Below are 19,994 nucleotides of genomic sequence, written 5' to 3'. Positions count from 1 at the left end.
AAAAAAAAAAAAAAAAAAAAAAAAAAAAAAAAAAAAGGATTCTTAGACAAGAACAGTTAGTTACACAGCTTCTTGGTAACCATCTTTTCTACAGTAGGCTCTGTTTGCTAGAGGCAAGGAGAGGTGTGGTTCCTTTAAGAGAGGCTTCCTGCCTCAGCATTAGCAACAAAAACGGCATGGTGGCTCTTTTAAGAGGCTCTGCCACCAAACACTTAAGTGGTGTTTATGAGCAGCTGGCATCAGGCTTCTTGGTGGTGGCATGGACCTAGAAACGCCACAGATTTGTGACAATAAACATGGCTTCTGCCAATACTCCTGCCTTGAAGCTAGACTCTCAGGAAGTCAAGGAATGGGTGGAGCCAGCCATCAAGGCCTCAGTTTTAACCCTAGTCATACTGCTTAGCAAATTGGTCAGAAAAAGAGATATACAGTAAAGACAGATTCATATGAAAAAAACCTCTAAATGGTGTATAGTGTGTTTAAAAATATAGGTAGGCTTGGGAGAGAAAAGAAAAAGGATAGAGAAAATCCTTTTAAAAAAGAGCACTTGGATGTGGTGGTGCACTCCTTTAGTCCTGGTACTTGGAAAGCAGAGGCGGGCAGATCTCTGTGAGTTCGAGGCCAGCCTGGTCTTCAGAGTGAGTTCCAGGACAATCAAAGATACACAGAGAAACCCTGTCTCCAAAATCCAAAAATTAAAAAAGAAATAGTTTTTTTTAAAGGCTATGTAAAGATGGAAAATACATAGAGAATCTGGAGACAGTGTGTTACTGTGTTGTTTTTGAATTGTTTGACTGCTGAGGAAAGAACAACAAAAGACATTTGATTATGAATGCTGCTGGATTAATCCAACCTATATATTTTGAAAATGCCTTGACTTCAAAATTAAGTCAAAAGATATGTTATTTTGGAGAAAAGGTTTTGCTTTTGTTTCCACAGGAAATGAGAGGCTGTAGATTGATTCAAGGTTAAGAAAATAAGATTTGATCAAGGAAGACTACCTGAAAAATCTCCAATGGGAATGGATGGCCCAGATGATCCAACATTTCGGAATACCTCTGTTGCAGTTTCTTTTTGAGTTCTGCATCCAGAACACCCTCAATATTGCTGGCTGAGATGATCCAGGCTTACAGAATACTCCAGTCAGGACTTGACCATAATCCTAAATTTTCTTTAGGTCATCATAAGATGATCAGCACCCCAAATCAGCAGGAAGTAGCCTAGAAAACTAAGCCCACATTCCCCCAAAAAAGGATTATGGATGTTTGTCTTTGTTTAGAGTGTTGGTTATAAGTTGTTACGGATAATGGTCAGGAAAAAAGTGAAACAAAGGAGATTAGATTTAGGGTTCTTGTTTAGAAAAGAAAAAAGGGGAAGTGCTGTGGGAATTTTTCACTCATACTGGTTTAATAAAATGCTGATTGGCTGGCCAGTAGCCAGGCAGGAAGTATAGGTGGGATGACCAGACTAGGAGAATTCTGTGAAGAGGAAAGGCTCAGTCTGTAGTTGCCACCCAGTCACAGAGGAAGCAAGATGAAAATGCTGATTGGAGAAAAGGTACCAAGCCATGTGGCTAAACATAGATACGAATTATGGGTTAATTTAAGTTATAAGAGTTAGTTAATAATAAGACTGAGCTAATAGGCCAAACAATTTATAATTAATGTAAGCCTCTGTGTGTTTCTTTGGGACTGAACAGCTGCGGGACCAGGCGGGTCAGAAACTTCTGTCTACATCATCTGGAATGGGTCCCCATATCTCTGATTCTTTCACATACCAGTGATATCATGGTAGAAGTGCTGTGTGTAAAAACCTATAGGCATGTGTGGTGTGGGATGTCCTTCTGTACATGTGTTGCTTTTATTGGTTGATGAATAAAGCTCTTTTGGCCAATGGCTTAGCAGAGTGAAGCCAGGCCGGAAATCTGAACAGAGTGTGTGTGTGTGTGTGTGTGTGTGTGTGTGTGTGTGTGTATGTGCAGAGGGGGGCTGAGTCAGGCAGACTCCATGTAGCTACTGAAGGAGAAAGAAGCCAGGTGGCCACTGAGGAAATAAGACATGTAGAAAATGAGGTAACACCACAACCTCGTGGCGATACAGAAATAGAAATTGGTTAATTTAAGATGTAAGAACTTACTAGGAATAGGCCTGAACCATTGGCCAAAGAGTGTTGTAATTAATATAGTTTCTGTGTGATTATTTGGGTCTGGGTGGCTGGGAATGAAAGCAGTCTCCATCTACACGTGTGGGGCCCAATACGATGCAGACTGGCTGCTTTAGCAAAGGTTTTGAGGTGTTCAGTAGTTAGGGGTATGCTGGGGTAATCCCTTCCAAGCTGAGAAAATGCCACAAAAAGAAAACACTGTGCCAGGCAGCCATTTTGGAGGGCTGGAGACAACATGTTAATTCTGGGTGGCAAGAAAGGCTGTAGTTACAAAGGGGCCCCACAAGAGGCAAGAACTCAGCTGAAGTTTCAGTCCGTGGGACAAGTAGCCCTGCCATTTGAGTCATATGATTTGCCAGACTAGATGAATTTGTGGCAAACCTTAGGCAAAACTTGTCATATAGGACTTTGGAGCCCCTGTGTTCAGGCCACCCCAGCCACAGGGGTCTGCGTTCTAGTGAAGTGCAGGCTTCTGCCAGATTCTCGGCACCATGAATTGAGTCAGGCTTGGCAGTCCATCAGAACAGAGGAAGGGTCCACTGGGGAATGAGCCTGGCCAGGGTCAGCAGGAACTAGCAGCTGAATGAGGTGACCAGAGCCTGTCCTCTTGCCTGTACAGATGGCCATTTGAATCAGTCATTTGACCAGCTGAGAGAAGGAGACGCCTGAGGTTGGGTTATGGATAGGATGGCTTGCTTAATGGGACCAAGTGGAAAGACGGACAGTGGCCCCCTGACTGTGGTGTAAAAGGCAGGGAGGGCTGGTGTGATGTTCAGCATGTAAAAGTGTCTGCCTTAGTAAGACTGAGCTAACAGGCCAAACAGTTTATAAGTAATGTAAGCCTCTGTGTGTTTCTTTGGGACAGAAACTTGGGTCTACATCATCTGCAATTGGTCCCCATATCTCTGATTCTTTTACATATCAATGATACCATGGTAATGACCTGAATTACATTCTCAGAAACTACATGGTGGAAGGCGAGACCCAACTCCTATAGATTTTTCCTCTGACCTCAAAACACACACTGCCTCATGCAAACCTTCCAACCCCCCGAATAAATAAATAAATGTGAACAAAAATTTAAGGGAAAAACCTTACCTGTAGGCAGAGCTCTGAGCAGTGCTTGGCTGTCTGTTTTGTGCATAAGAAACAGCGGTTCAAAGCAGCACACTTATATCTATACGCATTCTTGGGAAGGGGCCGAAAGCTTGGACATTTGGTCAGATGCTTGAGTGAAGGGTTGGGAAGGAGAGGTGAGCTGGGGTGGGGCAGAAGCATGTGGCTGGACATCGACGCTGGAGCAGGCATGGCGTGTGGTGTTTGTACCACTTGTTGATGGCCACGGCAAGCACCTAGTACAGAACGGGCATCGAATGAGCAAGTCTGCACAAGACTCCTACACACCAGTGAAAACAGATGTGTCCTCCCTGAATGTCCAATATGGGAGCAAGTTAGGCACCCCTGTGGGCCAGGTCAAGTGTCAAGGTCGGTTTCATTGGGCACGCAGAAGTCCCTTTTCTTGTCTACTGGTCTTTAGACACTAGCAGTTCAGAGGATGATGCAACTGTAACTGACCCAGCGGTGCCCAGTAAAGATTCCTATAATGTCTCCGGATCTATGGCTACACCGGTGGAACCTGTGTTTCTGGACTGGGCATTTGGTAGGCCTCTGGAACTTGGTCATGAGGTGGCTGACCAACTAGGATTCTGCAATCAGGGAAAGCAACAAGCAACCTATGCTCAGAAGAGGCCAATATCCCTGGAAGATAAACCAAGGTCATATCTGCATTATGGCTTTTTGGCTCTTTCTGTTTGTCCTCTCATTGGTGCCTGCTCCTCCAAGCATGGAGACAGCATGCCTGTTACTACTTCTGGAGTGTTCCTTGGACCAACAGTGAGGTGTCACCTTGAAGTGAGTTAGAAATGGCAGTTTAAGCCCCACCCCACTCCTATTTAGTCAGAATCTTTATTTTATTTTATTTGCTTTGGTGCTGGGGATGGGAACTGGGGTGAGGTGCATGCTAAGCACATGCTCTGCTACCAAGCTGCACCCCTGATCTCCGGAATCTTCATTTTAATAAGATGATTCGTGTATTTTCTTCTCAGTTGTTCTTTTAAACTTCAGTTTGGAATGTAAATCCTTGCCAAGGTATAGTCTGCATTTGGAATCAAAGTGACATCTAGAACCCAGGGCCTCATGCACTCTACTAGTGAGCAAACCCTTTGGCCTCCTGAGTCCTCTGTGTCATAGGTCAGAGCCCAGCAGAATTCAAGGTCACACAGTGAATTAAAGCCTCTTGCTCCCAGCCGTCCCTGATGTGTGCTCTACAGGGAGCAGGCTACTGACTCTACTGCATCATCTACTACAGGACCAGTGTGAGCAGGGCTTTGTGCAAGTACACGTCTGCTAAAACTCCTGAAATGTCCTGGGTGATGGGAGGGTCTTGTCTATGAGCCCCTTTCAACCCCAGCTGCATTCATACTAGAGAGCCCCCAGCAGCTTCAGGATTGGGGCTCCTCCCCAGAAAGGAGTGACAGGAAGAGGGGAGGGGAATCTGGAGTTAAACTCTTCAACAATCAGATTAATGGAGGTCAAGGTTGACCGACCACCAGGCTGCTGAGCCATGGCTCTCCTATCTTATGCCCTATGTGGGTTCCATTTAATGGCTTGCGTTTATGTGTCTTGTAATACCCTGGCAAATGTGTCTCCTTCAGTGCTGTGATTTGCTCTAGCACGTCCTTGTGTCTAAGGAGAGGGCTTGGTAACATCCAGATGTACAGCTGGATGGTCTTGTGGCCTGAGCCTCACACCCCTGCAGTCTATGCTCTCTTGGGGATTTATATCAAAACTGAATTGTTGGAGCCACTTGGTGTAGGACTGAGTGGAAATATGGCATGTATTTGGCATATCAGAACTAGTATCTAAAAAAAAAAAGCACTAACCCACGGATGTACTGCGTGTGTAAAATATACCCTGGCCTTTGAAGACTTATTGTGAACAAAATATGAAACATTTCCCAATGTTTCTTTTGTATTGATGACTCTCTGAAATAGCATTTTGGATAATAGGTTATAGAGAGAATGCCATTAACACACACCCATAATCCCACTGGGCATTGCCTGCTTATCAAGCCAGGCTCTTTGACAAAGTTTTCATCCTATGATGATATTATTCAATAACTTTTAAACCATGGCAAAATAACTACAATGTCAGTTTCCATAGAGGGAGCCAGGGTTAGGGGCAGGAGCTCTGGTTCTGGAGTGGAGGCGGTGGAGAGGGACTTGAGAGGATCCATGACTTGGCCACAATGACTATGCTAGCAAGACCCAATGACGGCATCTTCCAGAGTCACAGCTAGGGACTTGCTACAGTCTTGCTTGTCTGTCCTTCCCCTTTAGCTTTGACTGCAGCTATGGAGGGTGTCTCAATATGACTCTGGGCATCGAACTTGCTCAGCGCCTGCTTCCAGTTTCCCTCCTGAATTTCAATGTCACAGTAGGGCATTGTGGCAGGGAGACCCCTTGGCTGGGTCATATGTACCTGGAGGCTCAAGGAGGGACCACCACTGCTTTGCCCAGGCTTCTGAAGCTCCTGGAACACTCTGACCTGCTGAGGGCTAAGGTAAGGACTGGCATTCTTTTCAGCACTGTAAGGCAAACTCCAGAGACTTAACCAGAGTGTCATTCAAAACTGAAACCAATAACTCAACCCAGAAAAGTCTGTGATGCACCAGAACTTCAATTTCTTCTGCCTACAGTCTTTGTGATCTGCCGTCCACCACAGAGAAGCAGGAGCATGGCCGCTAGCACGGCTTACTGGGGAAGCAGGAGGACGACCTTCTGTGTCGGGACCCAGAAGCTCGTGGCTGCAGTCCAGCATCTCTGATGCTTCCAAGGCCCAAATGGGATGTTGCTCCTGAGTAGTGGGCAATGTAGAATGAGCTTGACTTCACAGTACACAAGAGCCAGTTTTTCTTAAGAAATAAATTTAATTCCGGGTGGTTAGTGAACTTCGGGCCTCTAATGCCTTCATGAAAGTTAAGAGAATCCAGTTACAAAAGCAGTAGTGCGCACAGTCTCAAAGAGTGAAAGTACAATGGGCTCCATAGTTTACAAAGTACAAAAAATTATTTCATATACAAAGAAAAATACAAATAATGTGCAAAAACCGTTTTCACAGGTGGCAAATTTATAAAATGAATATGATAAAAATTCCTTCATTTTTATTTCCCAATTTCTTATATATTAATACAGTTCTATTTTCTAGTGTGTTGATAATTTTTAATTTGAAAATCTGATTTATTTTTAATCTACAAAGTAGTTTTTATTCTTTAAAAAGGAAACAATCTTTTATTTCTAAAATTTTATGAATCAGTTTAGCTATTTTTCTATTAAATTATAAGCAGGCTATTTGAAAAATCAGCATATAGAAATCATATATACATATTTTGAAATATTAGTTTGGTATTTAACATATTAACATTTCAAAACAAACACATCCATCAAGCCATCAGAGACCCAGCGGCTGCAGCGGCTGCTCAGGCTTACAGAGGTGAACCGCATCCTTGAGTTTTAGGCTAAAGGACAAGGTTATTGTAACTGAGAGAGTGTAAGAGCAGTTCTTACTTCTCAGAGCAGTGCTGGCTGGTTATGTAGCTTTGTCCCGGGTGCGTGCTGGTGAGCAGCTGGCCTCAGTCTCCAACTTGCTCCCATGTTCTGTGGGTCATACATGCTGCTGCTTGTCACTTCACAGAAAGCTGTCAAGGAGTAGGAGAGGACACGGGACACAGGCACAGGGTCCTCGGAGACCAGCGGTTTGATGCAGTGTTTTCTGCACTGGCCCAGGCCCACTGTTGCTTTTCCCATCAGAATCCTGTGCACTCCTTCTTAGCCTGTCATTGAGTGGTGATGTCCCCTGCAGTGAAGCTCCACGGCAGGGCAGGGACCATGAAAGCACCTTTTGGCAGCACCAGGGAGGTGAGTATTTCAAAGGTTAGGCATAAAAGGAGGTGTGTCAGATGGAAAACATATGCAGGACATTCTATGACCTTTGGAGGCTTTGGATTTTTGTTGTCAAAAGTTCTGGAAGGAAATTATGACCTTGGAGAACAAAAAGGACCTTTAATGAGGACTCAGGCAGTAGCTACCTTGCCTAGGAGATGATGGCAGCTGGTTACGGAGCTTCCTCTGATCCGCAGCTGGGATGAGGCTGTGAGGGGCCTGGGTGCCTACCAGACCTGTGTGACAAGGTAATTGCTTCAAGAAGAGACAGGGTAAGCAGACCCTCAGTCCTGGGATGACCACCGTCCGCTCCTGTCTGGCAGATGAGCTCCTCTACCTTTTGTGCTTGGCCAGCCATGGGCATCAGGCATCAGAGATGCAGCTCTGGATCCTGTCCATCCATTGCTGGGCACTCTGTCCGTCCTGAGCACAGAAGTTATACACACGCTTGCTGGTCTTGAGCTATAGAACCAAATGACAGAGGAACAGATAAATCAGGCTTTGCGTGAGTGGCAAACTTGTCCCAACTTGTTAAGACATAACTGCTTGTTCTAACATCATCTGTCACCTTGAGGTAGAGTGTGGAGTATTCTAAGGGCCATGCAAAACCAGAAGATATTTAGTCCCCGACTAACTAATCCTTAGGATGAAGCTGGTGCCATCAAGTGGGAGGTCACACTCTGCATCCCTGTACAGGCTATGATGTTGTTCCCTGGCTCTGGGCTTCTGTTATGGCCCCAACTGAAGACAGGGGCGGCTTAGTTCCCCTCAAGCTTTCTCACCATTCTGCTTTGGTGCTGTGTATGGGAGAGGCCAGAGGCGCCAGCTGGTTCTGAGGCCCTCCCCCACCTTCCTCAAAGGTAACTCCAGGAAAATGTCAGCTTTCCTCGTGCTCCACTCTACCTAGCTTTCCTCTCCCCGCTCCAGAGAGACTAAGGCAGTGACAGTGCTGTAGTGAGGATAAGGAGGGACAGAGGCTCTGGCAGTGGGAAAGGGAAGGCATGGGGTTAGTCTGCCACTCATGCAGGGCTGTAAAATGCCCATCTCTAGTGACTATCAACTCCTCTGGGGCCTGTGACGATGGGAGGTGACCAGAGATCTGCTGCAGAGCAGGAAAGGTGAACTTACATCAAAGAAAGCCTTGTCACTTGTATACTTTGGGGCTCCCATGCTGGGGCCAGCAGGGATAACCATTTCTACTTCAGCCAGATCGATGTGGCCTTTACAGCTTGTGTCTTCCCCCGAATCATAGTATCGCAGCTAGGATCAAAAGAGACAGATGGGTCACAGAAAGGGGAAATGATTTTCCAAACCATATTTAATCTCTCTTCTATACCTTGCTTTCGGTGCGAACTCCGCATGGAATAATACCCTAGCATTAACAACGCTGGCTGCCTCTTGCATATACCTTTAATCCCAGCACTTGGGAGGCAGAGAGAGGCAGCTCTCTGTGAGTTTGAGGCCAGCCTGGTCTACAAAGTGAGTTCCAAGACAGCTAGTGTTACACAGACAAACCCTCTTGAAAAAACAAAAATAATAACAAAACAAAAAGCAAAAAAATCCCTAGACACTGATAAACAGCCCACCTGGAAATGAGGCAAGGATCACAATGGCAGGTAACAGGGAAACACTGCCTAGCCACACATGTCCACAGTCTCCCCAGCCTTGCCTGATGAATGAAATGACTGAGTCCCACTCTCAGTCTGAGAAGTACTACAGTGGCCGGCAATGTCCAGCAAGACAGTGAGACTCCCATATGCTGTTACTGGGAACAGAACTTGTTAGAAACAATTTAGTGATGTTGGTGGAAATGAATGTTAGTATCTGCGGAACCATCTCTCCCACCGCTACTTTCCCGCAGGAACAGGAAATGCTGTGCCCTGCACTGGCGCTGCATCTGTCAGCTCAGCACTGAACACTGGTTCACTAAGTGACGGCATAGCCATGAGACGGTAAAGGACAAGAAGGGCTTTGAAATGAGCGGCAAGCTGGCAGGCAGCAGATATGCAGTGGAAAATGGTGCTGAAGGAAATCACAGACAGCTCCTAGCTGCCGGCTCTGGGGCTTCAGAGCTTTATGGGATGTCTAAATTTGGCACAATAACTGTGTATTACTTTGGAATAAGAAGAAATGAAGTATTTTAAAAGCTAAAGAGCTTGCTAGTGAAAGCCTTCTTGGCCTAGCTGGCTTCTAGTGTGCACAGCGGGACTGTGATCGGCATCCCTAGCCCCAGGCATGGTATGAGCAGGACTAAATGGAAAAATTGTTTATCTTCCATGCTAAAGAAATCCAGAAGATTGGTAAGAATATGAGTATAATTTGATATAATTTTAAAATATAGCAAAATCATAATTTTCTATGTTCTATTTAGTGGTTTAATCGAATTTTTCCTCACAGTGAAGGTTCTGCGATTTCAGGGACACTACTATTTTAAAATATAGCTCTAAAAAGGGCTTCTATTTGTATGCTTGAAAATCTCAATGTTCTTAAGGGTCAACAAACAAAAACACCAACAAAGCCCTTGAGCCTCTTGCTGTCTTCCTACTGGAGCGCTGACAAGGCACAGACTAGAGCAGAGGTCAGCCAGAGTTGTGACCTCTTTGGGGGTTACATATCAGATATTTAAATTACAATCCAAAACAGTAGCAAAATTAAGGTATGAAGTCGCAATGAAATAATTTTATGGTTGGGCATCATCATAACATGAGGAACTGTATTAAAGGTTGTAGCATTGGGAAGTCTGAGAACCACTGTTTTAGGTCCTTCCTAATGTTCTCTGCATTCTGACCACAGCAAGTCAGCCTGAAACAGAGGCTTCACTTCTCTTGCTAATGAAGGGTGCTTTGGGGCAGAAGAGTACCTTGAGATTACAGGGGCAAAGAGATAGAAGTCTAACCTGTAGCAGCTACAGCAATAGCAAAGCATGCCAAAGAGTTCTTAGTGAGCGTCTAATCTAGCCTGCTGTGAACCCCAGGACTGGGCGGTGAAGAAAAGCAGTTCCCAGTACAGTGAGGTGGGCTGCAATAAATGTCAGATACATTCATCATAACCGGATGTTTTCTGCAGCAAAAATGGACAGATATACAATGGGAGAGAGGGGGCACAAAGGCCATATGTGCACGGAACAGGCTAAAGCTTCCAGATGCTTCCAGACCTGGCTGTTAAAGAGGAGACAATTATGCGTTAAGAGTTCTAGTGTTCTGAGCATGCAGGGCTCTGGGTAGAGGCTGCTATAAAATTTACTTCCAACAATTACTTCCAGGGCTCAGGGACATTTGGGGCCTTGGAAGAGCCACCATCTACAAAGGTGAGGAACACATAAGTAGGTCTTGAGGTGAGCCTAGACAGTAGTTTTTTGGGTCTTACCTGATGTTTTGTTACATCTAAAACAAACCAACGGGGTTTCCAACCCTTCAGCAATGCTCCTCTTTTGTACAGTGTTCCTTCAAAGGATCTAGAAGGCAACAAGACAGTTTCTTCTGACTTCATTACAAACTACCTTTTGTCTATCAGGTTTCTGTCTCCCTAATGAGAGCCCTCCCTGGAGTTTTATCCCCAGCCCTTTGGGGAAAGACTGACTCCTTCTGCTGGGACCACCACACTCCCCTGGTTAGGAATTCATGGTTTCCATGCTTTCTGCTATGCGAGGAATGCTGTACCACCAAGGGAAAACCGAGCTGGAGAGAGAAGTCTGACAGTGCTGGGAGAGATACTTCTAGCACGCCCTTGGCATCCCTAGTTTACACGACTAAATTCCTTGTCTTTGAGCCAGGATAAGCGGGATTTCTGATGGTGCCACTGAAAATGTATTGCCTGACATGCATTCTCTCAAAGACTGATCCCCACCCCAGAACATCTAAACAAGGCATTTGAGAAAAACCCAAACCCCATAGAATGAAAGCAAATCCAAGTCTGCCAATTGCACAGGGCTGGCTCAGGCTAACAGTCAGGACCCAGCAGTGTCACCTGTTCTCATCGTTCTTGGATGTGTACTGGCTGTAAAGCGTGGCTGCCCTGTGCTCTACCCCATTGGATGGGGCGATGGTGGCATTTTGATCCTCGCCAGTGCTGCGGTCCAGGGGGTGCAGCACAGGCCTCTTCTGATAGGAAGGCACGTTGGTAGACACGAGTCCTGGGGACCCCAGTGAGTGTCTTTGGGACTGAAAAAGACAGAACATGAGCTAGGAAAGTTTCCCCACGGCTTAGAGATTGGCCTGATAATTTCATTTATACAAATGTATCTCAGGGTAACAACTGACTAGGGAGCTAACACATGTTGAGCATTCATCTGTTTCTGTTTTTAAATGAGAAGTAGAAATAACCTAATACCCATTATTTGGGGACTGGTTAAAAAAAAACAAAAACAAACAAACAAACAAAACAACTGTTATTCCTTTACAATGGAGTTCTAGACAGCAACCAAAATGACGCACATGAATGGCATGTATGTCATCAAGAAGGCAGGTTCTAAAATACCACATCCAGTAAACCTTGTATTTCTACGTTTATACACTGTGGGTCATTTTCATCTCTTGGCAATGTTCTGTGTATTGTTATTTTTAAAATATACATCCTACTTTCATAATTTAAAAAATCTAGAAACAATTTTAATTTTCTGGGGTAAAAGGCCCCAGGTGGCAATAGCTCCTGAAGAGTCATGTGAAGGGAAGGTGGAGTCCAGAGGCTCTTTTACCAAGGGCCTTCTCAGACCACTTGCCTTGTCTCTTCTCCCTGAAATGCTCTTCAGAACACCATGTGTCCTCGCTTCCCTGTGCTGGGCTGGGAGTCAGTCTGCTGTGGATCTGAGTGGTGGCCCTGCCAGTTAGGAGCTGTGAGACTTCTCTGCATGCCTCCTTGTGCATGAGGTACAGACTTGCTCACTGTGGACTGCACAGGGCTTAGTCCCTTGGATGTATCATGTGCTTGATAAATGTTTCTAATCTTAGAAATAGGAAATGGGGTATGAGATACAGGGATCAAACAGAAAAGGAAGTTTGGGCAATAGAAAGTAGCATATGTTGCCTGTCATCTTACAGTATTTCTCTTTGCTAGTTTCTCTGGAGCAAACATGGGCTTAGCGTTCCCTGTCCCTTGTGGTAGGTCAGAAGAGACCACAATGGCACCGAGACAGAGAGAACCCAGTAATTTCCTCTGGATTCAATGCCTGAAACATGTGCATTATGTCACTGTGGAGAGTGAGACATTCAGGAAGCATTCGATCATCTGGACCATTCTGCCCTGAACCTCTAGGGCATGACCCCTCTCTACCACTTTCTCTGGGTTATGAGCTGTGGGCTCCATCTGACCTAGCACCCTCCAAAGCCCAGGGGGCGTTGCCAACTCACATGATCTGTTCTTGGCTCTTCCTTAAGGTCCATGGTTACTTTTTCCCATAGCTGGTGCCATTTCTCAGGAGTTTGGTTCAATTTATGCTCCAATTTTTCAATTTCCTGTAAAGAAATGAAAAGGACATTTTGACAGGCGAATATTTTATGGAAGGCCAGGATGTGCCTGGAGATGCAGGTTTCCTCTGTGCTGGGCCCAGATGAACAGCATGGCTGGAGGATAGCTGGATTTGATGATTTATTAGGACTCAGAAGGGTTTTTTTGAACAGATTGATTTAAATAACAAGACACGGTGTGTGTGTGTGTCTCAAACACCTTCTTCACTCTTGGACAGCCTGTCGGAAATCTGATGACCAAAGCTACAGGCCAACTGTGGGCCTATGTCCCAACCCTAATGGCTGCAGCAGTTAAGTCTTTCTTGACAGAGGAGCCCTCGACTTTGGTGACTCAAACCAGATGTGCAAAGAATAACCCAAGAGATGCTCATGAAAATGACTTCCCTCGGACAGGGGCTCCGGGCAGCCACCACTGCAGCTTTATCCTTCTAGCTTGAAAACAGAGACCCAAGTCAGAACAGCACTGTCCTGGGAGTCCACTGCCAGGATGGCTTCACTCCAGAACATGCCTTGCAGAAGGTGTCTCATCAGGCCAGCAGCTACCATACTTCTAACACAGGGAAGTAAAGCCCCACAAAAGCCACTGCCAGACCTAATTCCAACAGCCTAGGCAGCTAACGTTGAGGGAAATGCTCTTTTCTCAGCTGCTTCCTTTTGTACTGCAAAGTCACTTTTGTGGGTAACTTTGCCTGTAGTTAGTGTGGTGTCCACTGCTGCACAGAATCAAGGCTGGATTCTTCAGATTCAGAGTGTTAACTATGACACAGCCCAGAGTAAGGGAGCCATTACAGATGTAAGTATGCAAGCCAGTCTAAGCTGTCCTCTGGGGCCGAGTGCCTGTAATGTGTCTACACATTTCTGACTCACACTGAAAAGTCTGGTGAGGGCATCTGGCTGGCTGCAGCTGATGTCATCATAGCATGGCCACACTGTTCTCCTTTGACTCTGGGGCCCAGCTCCTCCAGCCATATCCAATTCCTCGGGAGGAAAATGCTTGGGGGTCAGCATCATCCAGTCGTATGAAGGACCTGCAGACAGAGTCTCCTCTGTGTAGTAATCCCACTTCTTGAGGCTGGAGACATTTACATTAGGCTTCAGGGCCTGTTTAAAGAGAATTCTGAAATGTAATTTTATCTTGACCCTGAAGTACTTGATACATACATTTGTAGAGTGCAGGGCAAGTATATACATCAAGAGAGCATTAAATAAAACATATTTATCTTCTTTCCCCAACAAATGTAACCTCCTAATGATTTGGAAGGCCAGGTTCAAATAAAGGGTTCTTGGGTTCTTCATGATTCTATACTAGGAAGTGGTAATACAGAGAGAGATATATTCCCAGTTTATAGGCCTTGGTTTAACCTCCTTCTCCTCCCACCTTGACCTTGCATGAACATTTGTGTATATCCTAGGCCACTAAGCCACACTCCTCTCCGTCCTTGCGAGGCAGCTACTTGGTTTCTCTGGGTCTTGGACTCATGCACTGACATGGCAGGCTGACTTGGGCAAGTAACCTGGTGAGTGATCTGGATTCAGACCAGGGATGTGGAGTACCCAGAGCAAAGATTGGATGAGGAGAGGCCACCTAAAAATTAGCATTTTTTTCTTGGTGAAGGTCCCACCAGAGAAAGGTCAAATAGAGTTCTAAATGCCTGGCTCAGGGCAGGAACCAATCCTGCCCAGCCTTCAAGTATCTGATTTATGTATGGCACTGAACAGTTCCCATCTAGTAATTCTGTTGATGTTTTTGAGACAGTCTTGCTATGCAGTCCTGGCTGGCTTCAAACCTGTGATCTTCCTGTGTCTATCACTTAAGTGACAGGATTAGAGTTATATGCTACCACACTGAGTCCCAGAAATAATTTAGAAGATGAAATTATGGGTTGGAGAGAGGGTTTAGTTATTAAGAATATTTATTTAGGCGGCGGTGGGGAAGAGACAGAAATCTTTAATAAATAAATAAATAAATAATAAATAAAACTAAACAAAAAAAAAAGAATATTTAATGTTCTTACAGAAGATCTGAGTTCTCAGCACCAGCTTCATGTGGTTAAACCTGCCTGTTTCATGCCTAGGTCATGCAGATACATATGACCAAGCCTTGCTGCCCCTGAGATATGCCATCCTCTGGGCTGGGTTCTAAATGTCAGTGCTTCCCTTAAGGCTCTGTCTCAGGTTTACTATATACTAAAGCATTTAAGATTTTCCAGTTGTGGCATGGCTGGTGGCACACCTTTAATCCTACACAGGCAAAGTTGCTTTGCTTTGATTGTATTGACATTATCCCTTCTAAGTTTTGGGGAACAGCCCTAGTATTTGCATCAAGTATTTAGTAAACAGTCTCCATTTCCATTACAACCCAAATCTATGCCGTCTCAAACTTTTAAATACCTTTGGTATGAAACCCCATCAAATGTTTACATATACTAAAGTGAAGAGAAACTTTTATATACAACATTCAGAAAATAAGATACAAATGATTTAACTCTACCTCTATTTCCACTGGTGAGTATAAGTAATTGAAGAAAATGGGACTCCGCTTGTGCATCTTGTCAATACACTCCCAAATACAAACTCCTTTCTTGGCATGCTTGTCACCTTTATCATCAAATAAAGTTCCTGTAATTAAAAAAAATCCATCAAAAAATGGAAAGAAATTGAAGTTTTGCCTAAAAGTATGAAACATATAGAAGAGGAAATATATCTTATGTTTCTGAAAGCAGCAACAAATGTGCAGAAATCTTAAAAGCTAACTGCCAACAAAACCAGGGACAAGCGTGTCAAGCCTGTAGGAAATGTGGGACAGGGTCTCGGCAGAGCTGTCCCACTCACGTCCTGCTTCTGAACGTACTGCCACAAAGGAGACAGGCTACACAAAAAATGGACCAAGTTAACTCATACAGCTTAGCTGAAAATTTAATTTTCTGTTTCTTTAATAAACTTGTTTATTATGAAGCAACTGAAAACATATTCTTGGGTAACATTTACTTCCACAAATGACAGTCACAGAGACTCAGAAAGACAGAGGGCGTGTTCTGTCTCCTTAAGTGATAATATGAACTTAGATTCTGATATTCCCCCATCCTCCAGGGTTTCACTGTGTAGTGCTGGTTGTCCTGGAACTAGGTATGTAGACCAGCCTGGACTCGAACTCAGATCTGCTTGCCTCTGTCTCCCGAGTGCTGGTAAGGCATGTGTCACCATGCTGGCTGCATATTCTGTGTTCTTAATGGGGGATACAATACGCTAGGGCGAGGCAGTGCTACTTCACTTTGTCTGAGGCGATCCTGTTAAAAGCTAACTTTTTACCACAAGAGACCACCTAGGCCCAAGGTTGTACAAAATTATGTAACCTGTGGGCCCCAAGACTGACTGTTTCTTTTCTACCTTGTTCTTCCTTCCTTCCTTCTCTCCTAACTGCAGGGTCCTGGCACTTACAGCGTCACCAAGCAAGCTCTGTGCTAGACTTTAGACAGGACAATGGGAGAGGGTACATGGTAGCCCTGCTTCCCAGGACACACTCCTCTACCCTGTTGCTACCCATGGACTGGAACTATGGACAATAGGCTTTTCTTACACTATCCAAATGACTATTTCAGAGTAACATGTACATACACAGGGAACAATTTAAATATAAACAAACATTTAAAAAATATTTGAACCATCAGACACTATCATCAAGTCCTATTGTGGTCCAATTCCAAAACAGTAATATACTCTTTCAAGACAGTGGAGAATTTCTGCTGAAGCCTTGACAGTTATGACTGAGGTTCATCAGCAGTGGTGGTAGAGGATAGTTCCCACAGCTGCTGGTAACTAAGACTTCACAGAGTAGGCTTCATAATTGGTGAGTCTGCCCAGCAGGGACAGATTCCAATTAGGCAATCCAGACTACGCATATAAATTAAACCAGGTTAGATGGTGGGTCCAGAGAGGGGTCTGGAGAGGCCTTTTGGTATTCTAGGTGGTAGGGGTTTGGAGAGGCCCTTTGGTTCTGACATTCTAGGTGGTTTATGAAAAATGTGTAAGACACAGGATGAAACAATTTCATTTTCACTCTGTCAACAGGTTTAGTAAAACATTCTCTTATTCCTTTAATCGTTCTGTTTAATCTCTTTTAGATCATAGATGGGACAGAAAGCATTGGCCAGTTTTCAGATAAGGGACCTGCGGCTGAGGGACGAAGCTGTTCACCCATTGTCATATTTTCTGACTCCTGCTGGAGCACTCAACCTTGCCAACATGGTAGAATCACTCGGAGCTTTCAAAAACTCTGGCTGCCTGGTCCCACCCTCAGGTTCTGACTAAACTGGCTGGAGGTGCTGCCTGGATGTCCCCAGATGATTCTAGTCAAGTCTGAGATATGCTGCACCAGATTCTAATGTTTCTCTAACTAGAGTCATCATCTGGGAGCAGGGACCTTGGGTTCTGGCCTGGGCTTTGGCCACATCACATGGAGTAAAGGTAATTTGCAGAGCAGTTCTGTATCTCTCTGACAGCCATATATGCATATAAGGTGCCCTTTAGTGATAACAGTGACCCTGTCATACTCAGTTGGCTGAAGACTGGATATAGGCAGCTGTCACTAGCTCTGATTACCTTCTCTCCACATGCTGCTTAGGACACTGTTTCTGACTGTGATATGAGGTATACACACACACAGAGGTCTGAAAAACAAACAGGATGGGAGTGGTCTGGCCAGTGTTCTTTCCTTCACCCAAAGTGAAATATCCATCATAGCTGACAATTTCAAGAACATGCCCTGAAACTAGTACTTCCTGAGTGCAGATTTTAAAGTGAGATCACTGGTAAAGCTTTAGTTGTGAAGGGTTCTCTTTCTAAATACTCTGTGACATACCAACTCTGTTTTACTTTAATTCACCACCTTCTGAGTGCTATATGACAGGCATATTGCGCCATGCTTGGTTTATGTGATGCAGGTGATAATCATACCCAGGGCTCTACGCATACTAGGCAAGTACTCTTCCAACCAAGCCACCTGGAACAAGGGCTGACTTTTTTGACTTGTCTTAACAAAAATTTGTCAGACATTTCCCATTTTCCTAACAACTCCTGGGAAATGTTTTCATAGTTTCTCAGAACCTATTTTTTTTGAATAAATGTTATAGCTTTTAGAAATTGTAATAACGATACTGATATCTATAATTCCTCAAGGGCTTATTCTATGCTAACAACTGTGCTGAGAAAATGACCACTGCTTCCTCCTGTGGTCACTATGATCCTATTGTATCCTATCACTGTCCCCACATTGATGAGAAGGCTGAGGCTCAGAGACGGTCCTAGACATTCCCCCCCACCCCGCCATGGCAAAGTACAGCTGGTAAGCGGTGGTGCTAAAATTTAACTTTGGTATGTTTGGTTTGGAGCCTTTTTCATGAGCTGGTCGCCAAACTGTCACCATGTGGTGCAGGAAATTGTCTGATTCTTTCAATCATATTTTATTTTATTTTTTTTCAGTCATATTTTAAATAAATGCTGATTGGCCAGGCAGGAAGTATAGCCGGGTCAACCACACAGGAGGTAGAGGCGGGGCGATGAGAACAGGAGAATTCTAGGAAGGAGGAAGCCCATTCCTCCCAGTCCAGCCCAGACCACCGAAGAAGCAGGATGTGAGCTACCCCGCTGAGAAAGGTACTGAGCCATGTGACTAACATAGATTAGAACAATGAGTTAATATAAGTTACGAGAGCTAATAAGAAGTCTGAGCTAATGGGCCAATCAGTTTTATAACTTATGGAGATCTCTGTGAGATTTTCTTTGGGGCTTGCCGGCTGTGGGGTACCGGGTGGAAGAGAAACCCCTACAAGCAGGCCCTCATGTTACAACCATGGACAGGTTTCTTTCTATCAGAGTGGACATGCATGGAAATACTATGAATTAAACATGTCTCCTACACAGTGGTAGTGATTGAAGGTGCCAAACAGTGAGCATTTTTAGCTTGACAAAGGCAAGACAAGAAAGAGCACTTGCTGTAACTAATGGCTGAGAGAGAACAGACCGCCCTAGAACTGTTACTCAGATCACTCCACACTCAAATCTTATTTGGAATCACTTACATCATTCCACTGAAAGCATGCAAAACTAACAACAACAAGATAGAACAGAGGCATAGATATACATACCATGCTCTAATCTTTCATAGTCTGAATCCAGAAGAAATGTTTTAAAGCGATTAGACACATAATGGAAAGCCAAGAACTTTAGGTAATAGAGATTGAATTCAAACTCAGTTGGATACTGGATGTGAACCTGAAACACACAAACCAAGAGTAAGAGTCAAACAGAAAAGTAAAAGCCACGTTATAGAATGCTTAGCTGAAATATGATGGAGACCTCTGGCCATTCATCCGACAAATGCTTAAATCTCCGTTAATCCCACTGGTCGAGAAGATCACTACCACAATTTAAAGCCAAATACTTTTTAAAAAACGGTTTATTTATTATGTATACAATACCTCCCCGATAAACCTCTTGCATTAACACTGCTGCTCATGGCATACCTTGGCAGGGCCCACTGAAAGGTACCCACTTTGCCTTTTGTTATCCTTTCAACCAACAGTTGGGAAGTAGAGGCAGGAGGACCATGAATTCAATGTCAGCCTTGTTTACAGATCACACAATCTAGAAAAAGAAAGTTCCCTTCATATGCTAAAGGAACTGGGAGGAATGCGTCTTGTAACATTTTTTTTTCCTTGGCGTTTTGACACAGGAACTTAATACTGCAGCTCAATCTGGTCTGGAATTCATTAGGAAGCGTGGGGGTTGGGGAGCTGGGTCTGAACCTGCTGGGCTCCTCCTGTTTTAGCTTCCAAGATGCTGAACCACCAGACCCAATTTTCACCTTATTTTTATCAGCTCATCAGCAAGGTCCTGAACAAAGGAATATGGATGACTGGGGAGGGGAATCATTGTTTCACTGTTTACAGCCTATCTTAGACAAGCTGTCCACAGCCTCTGTGGAGCCAGCTCATACTGACAGAAAGTAGACTTGTGCCCCAGTATACCAGGCAGTCCCACCCATGCTGCTCAATGCCTCCTCCCTTAGGCAGGCTTTCTCTGTGTAGCCCTGGCTGTCCTAGAACTCTCTCTATAAACCATGCTAGCCTTGGACTTAAGAGATCTACTTGCCTCTGCCTTCCGAGTGCTGGAATTAAAGGCCTGGGCAGTGCTTCTCAGTCTTAAAAGCAGCAATAGGATCTTGCCAGATCAAGATAAGTTTCAATCATAACTGTATTTGCTAAAAGCTGTTTCATTTTTCTTTTCTTTTTTCTTTAGTTTTTCAAGACAGGGTTTCTCTGTAGCTTTGGGGCTTGTCCTGGAACTAGCTCTTGTAGACCAGGATGGCCTC

The 19,994-nt window shown here is 44.5% G+C and overlaps 1 protein-coding gene across 2 annotated transcripts in view; it reads right to left on the bottom strand.

Moving 5' to 3' along the window:
- Window positions 1-6,128: 6,128 nt before the first annotated feature.
- The window catches only part of Sbf2 (SET binding factor 2), a 371,745-nt gene continuing 357,879 nt past the window's right edge, over window positions 6,129-19,994 (bottom strand). For both annotated transcript variants that reach the window (XM_050163377.1, XM_050163379.1), the window contains 8 exons: window positions 18,769-18,895; window positions 15,117-15,244; window positions 13,493-13,726; window positions 12,509-12,613; window positions 11,130-11,323; window positions 10,530-10,617; window positions 8,292-8,423; window positions 6,129-7,625 (listed from right to left, as the gene is read on the bottom strand). In XM_050163377.1, coding sequence (XP_050019334.1) covers window positions 7,527-7,625; window positions 8,292-8,423; window positions 10,530-10,617; window positions 11,130-11,323; window positions 12,509-12,613; window positions 13,493-13,726; window positions 15,117-15,244; window positions 18,769-18,895 — 1,107 coding nt within the window. In that variant the 3' untranslated portion in view covers window positions 6,129-7,526. The remainder of the gene's footprint in view (window positions 7,626-8,291; window positions 8,424-10,529; window positions 10,618-11,129; window positions 11,324-12,508; window positions 12,614-13,492; window positions 13,727-15,116; window positions 15,245-18,768; window positions 18,896-19,994) is intronic.

Source organism: Alexandromys fortis, unplaced genomic scaffold (assembly GCF_014885135.2).
Source record: "Alexandromys fortis isolate MF-2015 unplaced genomic scaffold, M_Fortis_MF-2015_v1.1 scaffold_129, whole genome shotgun sequence".
In the NCBI taxonomy this organism is placed as follows: domain Eukaryota; kingdom Metazoa; phylum Chordata; class Mammalia; order Rodentia; family Cricetidae; genus Alexandromys; species Alexandromys fortis.
Note: the sequence above shows the minus strand (reverse complement) of the source record. Positions and strands in the feature narration are given on the sequence as shown.